The sequence below is a fragment of the Oryzias melastigma genome, linkage group LG20 (assembly GCF_002922805.2).
Source record: "Oryzias melastigma strain HK-1 linkage group LG20, ASM292280v2, whole genome shotgun sequence".
NCBI classification, from domain to species: Eukaryota; Metazoa; Chordata; class Actinopteri; order Beloniformes; family Adrianichthyidae; genus Oryzias; species Oryzias melastigma.
In genome coordinates this window covers 5,048,857-5,057,364 of record NC_050531.1, presented here as the reverse complement: position 1 = coordinate 5,057,364, position 8,508 = coordinate 5,048,857, and the positions used below count along the sequence as shown (strand labels likewise).

The following is an 8,508-nucleotide window of genomic DNA, read 5'->3' as shown; positions in this document are numbered from 1 at the left end:
AAAATTGAAAAAAAAAAAAATCAAATAAAAAAAAACAAAATCACAGGTTTTATCATTTTAGGTAGAAACAGCAAAATCCTAATTAAAAGAACACCAGGGATGATTTTACAAAAAAAAAGTATAGTTGGAGTGGGACTTTAAATGTATTTTCTGTATAAAATATAATTTTTAAAATAAATAAATGAAATTACCAATAAATAAATAAAAAAATCCCAGGCTTTTTGATTTTAGCTAAAAACCGTAAAATCATAATTAAAAGACCACCAGGGATGATTATACATTATAAAAAAAAAGAAAAAAATATATAGATGGAGTGAGACTTTGAAAGGATTTTCTGTAGAATATATAATTTAAAAAATAAATAATAAATATTTAAAAAATAAATATATAAGTATTATAAATACATATTTTAAACATAAATAAGTATTATACATACATAAATAAACAAATAAATGATTACAAAATTTTAATCAAAAGTAACTAAAATTTTAAATAACAAAATAAATTAATAAATAAAAAAACAAAAAAGAAAATGTAATTTTTCTGAGGTTACACTGTATTTTATCATCCACCATTTCAAACTCCATTATCCATCACTTTTAAAACACCAAATACTCTTTCATTCTCACAGTTTTGGAACTTTGAGACACAACAGGAAGGAACTGTGAAATAAGTACCGATAGCGGATGTCTGCACTCGGGCTCGTCCGTGTGGTCGGTTGAGGTTTGGCAAGAGTTTCAACATTTATGCTTAAAACATTTCAGGGATTTGTTTCAAATAAAGTTTGCTAACGTTAATCTGTGGCGGTTCTGAGCAGAGAACATGCCGACTCGGCTCCTTTCTGTTTTGAATCAAATTTAACTTTTCTCTTTATAGAAGCAGAACATAAAAGTAGACGTGGTCGTTTCAACATAATGCAGTTGGACTTGTGTACAACACAGATGACAAACACAAACAGACAGTGGCCTGAGGCGGCAGTAGGATCCTACGCTCAGCCTGACTTTGACGTTGGAAACCCTCGCTCCAATGTCACATCCTGCTCCACATTTGCTCTCATAAATTAGGATTTTATGTACACAGATTCCCCAAACTGCAGCTTCAAGCTAATCCAAAACTCTAATGTAAAACACACCTGCGCTCATCACCTCCCCACTTTATCTCCCTCCAAACGATTGTTAGTGAACTTATCATGAAATATTTAATAATCCCCGCTGTCCTCTGGGTGCTGTGACCTTGATGCCAGTTTTAACCGAGTGTCAGCGCAAACTTAGTTAATTATTCATTTAGCGAAAGCTGACTTAATTCTTTTAAAAGCAAAACGTCCCCAGCAGGAGTGTTTTTGTGGCGAGTATTTTAGAAAGGCAGAAAAATGCAACTCTTGCTTTTTTCAGACTTGCAGGAATTAGAGGAACTAAGATAATAAAAGGTTGAACATGTGCATTGATGTCAACCACACAATATGCACAACAGAAACAAAAGATTCTGCAACTTTGATTCAGACATGAAACCTCGAGCGAGCTGATGTCATCTCCTTTAAATATTCAGTTTTATGTGCACAGAAGAAGCCTTAACAGTAAAGAGCGGTTTCTGGTTACTTTTTATTGAAAGTCAAGAGCTCAGTGCTGCTTAAACCTCTTCACTCCTCCGGAGGTTTCAACATTTATGAAATTAAGCAACTTCCTGCCTCCTGGACTCCTCACAGCCGCCGCTCTGACCAAAGATCGCTGAGCTGCACATTCTGAGAGCATCAGTGACCAAGAAGTTAAGACTGATATTAATAGGTTTAAAAAAATAAATCAAACGTGTAGGCAGTAGGTTCTACTGATTGGTTGCACACAGAACCATTCAAAGAGGATTCAAAGTAGATCATTTGCATTTTTAAGAGCGATACAGTCTAAATGTAGCGATGTTGGTTCTGCCACTGACAAATATGGCTTTTTCAAGCTCATTACTGCTGCCACAAATGATTGTTTTAGTACTCGACTAATCACTGATTATTTTTTCTAATTAGAGTCATGCAGAAAGTGGATGTAAGACACACATCTTAACCATCATTAAGTTTAAAGGGTAACCAAACAGGGAAGTTGGAGGGTGACTCCACCCACTGCCGAAATGTGAAAATCCGGTCAGAGGGGCGGGGCTTGGGGGCTGGACTGTTATCATTACAGGAGCTGCAGATCATGATTTGACCAATCAGAAAACTGTAATACCTCAATTTAACCAGTAGGGGGCCGCACACAGGCGATTTTTGACTATATTTTGAAGAATTTAACAGTTTTTTTCAATTTGTCAAAAATTTGGTTATGATCACCAGACAGTAATTTTAAAGCCCAATTCATAGAGATCAGAAAAAAAAGTTAATTTAGAGTTTGGTTACCCTTTAAACTAACTAAAACCTAAATACATTCACACTAGCATTATTGCAGATAGAATATAAGCTTAATTTGGACACAAAAGATGCTAGTGACGATAGCTAACGATGCTGATAGCCAGCTAAAATATTAGTTACAGGCCAATTTATCCTCAGCTTTGGAGATCATAAGACCATTTTATATCGTCATATCGCCCACCCCTACATAATCATAATTAAAATTACACAGGAAACGCTTTGAAAATGGATCATAAGATTATTAGAGTGGGACTTTATGCATTAAAAAAAGAGAAGAAGGAGAAAGCTAGGGTTATATTACTCTACTTTTAGACAAAAAATTTATTTTGAAGGTTTGTTGATTGTCTTAAATGACCATTATAGCTGTGAAAGCTATAATAATAAGGTTTCATTTTCATTAGTTCAGGCTCCGCCACTGCTGCTGCTCGGTCCTTCTCCGTCTTTGAAGAGGTGCTGGAAATGTCAGTTCCTCAAGGCTGGTTATACCAGGAACCACAAAACTCAGATCGAAAGAGAAGTCCTCACTTCTGCCAAATAATCCAAATAATCCAACAAACCAGCAGTCCAAAGAGCTGTCCTGACAAACGCGTCTGCCGGACACATCAGGACGCATTAAGAGGATGACGAGGTGATGAAGGCTAATGCGGAAGTTCACCAAGTCAATGGAACGCTCTAATGGGTCAAAGACATTTGATGTGTTTCAGTCCCCGTCTAACAGCATCTGTGCATTTATAGATAAATACTTTGTGATTTAACCCACGTGTCAAAGTCAAGGCCCGGGGGCCGGATCCGGCCCTCTGGGTAATTCTATCCGGCCCACCAGATCATTTTATTATATTGGTATTTATGGCCGGATGTTATTGGGCACTTATTTCTAACTTGTATAATTTTGACAAAATATATTTTTATGAAAAGTAAAATATTGGAAGTTATTTAAGGTTTAAGCTGATTTATTCTGGAATATTAATGCTGCCTTTTTTATTATTCATAATGTAAAAAAATTGACATTCTGGTAGCTTTTGGGGTTATTTTGGCATTTATCAAGATTTTTTTTAGGCTATTTTGGAGTTCAGCTAATATTTCAGCTACATACTAGCTGTTTTGGCTAAGAAGTTCATTTTTTAGGCTAATTTGGCTTTAGTTACAATTTTAGCGGGCCATTAGCTACAGCTTTTTCAGCTTAGCTTCAGTGATTTCAGTTTTCAGCTTTGGTGTTTTTTAGCTATCAATTTCAGCATCTTAGCAACCAAATTCAGCTTACAACATTCACACTAGCATTATCGCAGGAAATGCTATACATCTAGTTCATATATATGTTAAAAAGTTACAGTTTTAATAATGTAGTTTTAGAGTTTTCAATAAATGTTTATCCTGTTCAGCCCGCGACCTAAGATGTGTTTTGGGTTTTGGCCCCTTGACCCCTGGTTTATCCCACTCATACAAGTAGAGCAATAAAACGAAATATATTGTGATAGAACCTTTTGTAGATATTAAGTCTAAAAAGTCTAATTTGACAGGTATAGTTATTTGGTTTATACTGTGGTTTGTTATCATCTGCTATGGAAAAAAACTATCATATAGCCAAGAATTGACTCATCCAACTACAGAAAAAACACTTTTCCCACAAATATAATTGAAATCAAATTACAAAATTATAAATTCTTACATAAAAAGTAAATTAAATTAGATTTTGCCAAAAAAAATACAGGAAATTATTTTAAAGATTGATTCTAAATCAAATTATTTAATATTTAAACATGTTCTTGTGACTTTTTTTCTGATAGTGAAGGAAATATATAAAGAAAATTAAGCTTAAAATGTAATTTCTGAGTTTTCTTTATTCATATTGTTGTGAATCTGGAGCAGAGGAAGAATTGTCGTTTGGAAAAGAGTCACAAATACGCTATGTCAAGCTCTCAGCAATGAGATGGGCAAGGGGGCGGGGTTGCTCCATGCCAAAGGTCCCGCCCACAATTAATGGGTGAATTTTTAATGAACTATTGTCACTTTCAAGACACTATGCCCTTGAAAACGACACAGATTGTGGCTAAAAATTGAAAAATTATAACAAAAAGACCACTATGAATACTGTGGAAATCGATCAACCGAGTGGATCTTTAAATCACCTTTTGTCAAGTTAAAGAAGTCGACACAATAACAACTCTCAGTCAGGAGTTCAGGATTTTCCTAAAATCTTCTTAACCAAATGTTAAACAGAAGTTTTGGTTCATGCAGAAGCAAAAAACCTCCCTTAAGTGTAAACAAAAAGTTGTCGTACTTTCCTCTCCAGGAGTGTTTGGTTGTGTAGAAACAGGCCAGGTCTTTGTTCTCTTTGACGACATTCATCTTTTCACAGGACCTGCAACACAAAACAAGAACTCTCATAATTAGGTGGAAAACAGCAACGATGTTTTCAGCAAACAGGAAGAGTTAAGAGTTTAATTAAAGCCTTTCTTGAGAGAAGGTGTGACATGACAAGAAGACACTAAAAATCTGCCGCATGTTCTTACTATATCATGATTATTTACCACACGCGCTTCACACGGTCGGTCGACATGTTTCTGCTCAGAAGGAGTCTTCAATCTATGTAAACATTTATTATCTCGCTACAGTGAGAACATCATTCTGGGATTCAGGTATAGACATCACAGCACTAGAGAACTAGTTTATGGATATATTTGTGCAGAAAAACTAAAACCCGGAGAAGCTGAGAGCATAATTCCTGCAGAATTTCACTAGAATTTCACCTCTGAGTTGTGGGCAGAGCAACCCCCACCCCCTTTCCCATCACCCATCTGCTTACATGCTTACAGCCCCAACCTAACAAGCTGATCAGTTTTGATCCTGACGGGAAAAACAAAGACGTTCATGGATCTATTCGTCTACAAATGGATGCAGGGAGCTTGCAGCCTAGCATATTTTCTACATTAAAAAAAATTGATATTTTTCAAACTGCATTTTTTCTGAGTAACAACAATTCAAATAAAGAAATGCTCAATTTTAAGCTTAAAGTGTTAGTAATGGGCTGGGACAAAGCTAAAATAAGTATCCAGATATATTCCATATGTTCTAATGTATCAAAAATAACAAATAATTACCGTTGACAAACGCAGGTTTTTGTGAAATTTGACAAAACCAACGACAAATCACACTCGCATTTCGCCCTGCTTCAGAAACGGCTCGATTTGGGTCACGTGACGCGTTGACGTCATGTGAGTGAGACAGCGCCAGCAGCAGAATGCAGGCGGACCCGGGGTGTCAACAGATACATGTATGTGTGTGCGCTGCGGCAAAGTTGAATTCTATAAACGTCGGTGTTATGGTACGACGGAGTATTAGGGCCACCAAAAAAATAATAAAAATAATAAAATTATGATTTTTAAAGTCGTAAATTTACAAGATTTACAATCGAAATGAACCTATTGTGAGTAAACACTGTGAGCAGAACCAGACCGACTAAACTGTGAAAAGCTTCTGATTTCAACAGGTAAACTGAATGTTTAAAACATTGCACATGTTTGGAAGTTTCTTTGTTTGATTTGCAGTTTATTAATCATTGATGGTGGCTTGCAGGATATCTGCATATCCGTTGATGAAACCATCGACACTCGCAGCGGTCCACCAGTCATTTCTTCCTCCGTGAAAGATCAGATCTCATTCATTTCTGTGTGATGCTTTCATCTGAAGAGGAATCGTTTTCGGAATTTTCAGTGTACTTAGCTAACGTGACAGACTGTTGTCATCCCCTGTTGTTGTTGTGTGTTGAAACGGGACGATTCATGTGGAGAACGGGGCGTACGGAGCACTGTTTACATTCTCCTTTGGTTTCTGCGCATGTCAGAGACATGCAGTAAGGTGGTGAAAGAGCTTCTGGGTATGTGAATAAAGTGATTAAATAAGTGAATAAATAAATAAATAATAATAAAGTGGCGGACGGTCCTGCAAACATGTCTCTAAGCTCTTTATTTTGCATATGAAACTCTGCATTACCGACCCGGATAGTCAGCGTCATTGATGATTTGATTTAGAGTCGCCAAAAGGTTCCGATCTGTAAATAAAGCTTCACGAGATGCTCCACGTCTTCCAGCTTCGAGCATGGCTCTGATAAACTGACAGCTTTCGTTTTCACCGGCATTCTCAGCGTCACTGTCAGTGTCATTGCCAGATTGTGAGCTCCTACTTTCCGCGCTGCCGGCTCAAATTGATAGGGCTTTACAGTCCTCAAACCACAAACACCCGGCGCCTCTGAATCAGCGTCACTTTCAGAACAAATGTTTCCACAATCTGAGTCTGAAGACAGAATTGTGGACCTTGAAATATCGCCGCTATCGCTAGCTCCGACACGCAAAGGAGAAGCCATCTTGCTATGTTTACCCTGGTGACGTCACACGCACCACGTGACCAAAACGGAGCTTTTCACCCGGAAGAGACAGGTTTGCCAAATTTGGCCTCAAAAATGCCGTTTTATTTCAATATTTCTTGCTCAAAACACGCCAAAAAATTTGGAAATGGTAAATATAAGGCAAAATACAGTTAACACCAAAAATTACCCACAACCCCATTACTAACCCTTTAATTTTCCATTATATTTGTCTTTCATGATCATTTTCTAAATTGCAGACAAAATGTTCAGTTTTAAAAATAAAACTTTCAAATAGAAATGCTAAATATTGACATGCGTGCAAAATACATTTTTACATTAGCAAAACAAGATTTTTCAGATGTTTCATCTCGCTTTGGCCCTACCTTTGGGTTTGTGTTTGTAGGCTTCAGTTTAGTGTGACACCAACCAGCCAATCACAGACAAGAGAGTTCATGCTAATTGGTCTAGATCAGGAGAGTCAAACATACGGGCCACATCCCTCCAGATGGTCTAATCTGGCCCAGCCATGAACAGAAGAAAATAAGGATGTTGAGGGGGCGAAAAAAAATCAAGTTTCTAGCCAATTCCTGTGGCGAGTTATGGTTATTTAAAGTAGTGGCTGCAGTGCAGAATTCCACCACTAGGGGAAGGAAAGGGGAAGAAATACCGGCGTAACAAGAGATCAAGAAATAAACAGCGTTTCTTTAAAAGGGCGTGCCACGTCTGGATAAGATGCAGTTAGGTTCCTGCCAGCATCACCGCTGTATAAGGTCTGACATCAGGTGTGACATCACAATTCACCCACAAACTCAGGGTGCTTTTCTTTTGGTAAATTAAGAAATATTTTCTCTTAAAGGGAACAGTCAACTTTGTCTAATTTCCACAGTAAAATATTTTCAGCACAAGAAAAAAAAGTGAAAAATAATAGTAATATACTAAAGTAAGCTAATACTTCAAATGAAGTATCATGATATAGTACCAAGTGTAGTATCACGTTATATTGCCAAATAAATTACGATATATCACAGACGGAAGTATCAAGATAAATCGCCAAATGAAGTGTCACAATACATCACCCAATGAAGTATCACAATATATTGCCAAATAACTATCACGATACATCGCCAAATGAAGTATCACGATATATCGCCAAATGAAGTATTACGATACATCGCCAAATGAAGTGTCACAATACATCACCCAATGAAGTATCACAATATACTGCCAAATAAAGTATCACAATACATCGCCAAATGAAGTATCACCATATATCGCTAAATGAAGTATCACGATATATCGCCAAATTAAGTATCACGATATATCGCCAAATGAAGTATCACGATATATCACCAAATTAAGTATCACGATATATCGCCAAATGAAGTATCACGATATATCACCAAATGAAGTATCACGATATATCACCAAATGAAGTATCACGATATATCACCAAATGAAGTATCATGATATATCACCAAAAGAAGTATCATGATATATCACCAAATGAAGTATCACGATATATCACCAAATGAAGTATCACGATATATCACCAAATTAAGTATCACGATATATCACCAAATTAGGTATCACGATATATCACCAAATTAGGTATCACGATATATCACCAAATGAAGTATCACGATACATCGCCAAATGAAGTATCACGATATATCGCCAAATGAAGTAACACGATATATATCACCAAGTAGATCTTTTTCCGACACCTCAAACTGACGGTCCTTGGAGGCAGACTCGT

The 8,508-nt window shown here is 36.7% G+C and overlaps 1 protein-coding gene across 6 annotated transcripts in view; it reads right to left on the bottom strand.

Moving 5' to 3' along the window:
* The window catches only part of LOC112151573 (dnaJ homolog subfamily C member 13), a 49,513-nt gene that overhangs the window by 38,864 nt on the left and 2,141 nt on the right, over nucleotides 1-8,508 (bottom strand). For all 6 annotated transcript variants that reach the window (XM_024280567.2, XM_036217330.1, XM_024280565.2 and 3 more), the window contains one exon: nucleotides 4,668-4,748. In XM_024280567.2, the coding sequence (XP_024136335.1) occupies nucleotides 4,668-4,748 (81 nt within the window). The remainder of the gene's footprint in view (nucleotides 1-4,667; nucleotides 4,749-8,508) is intronic.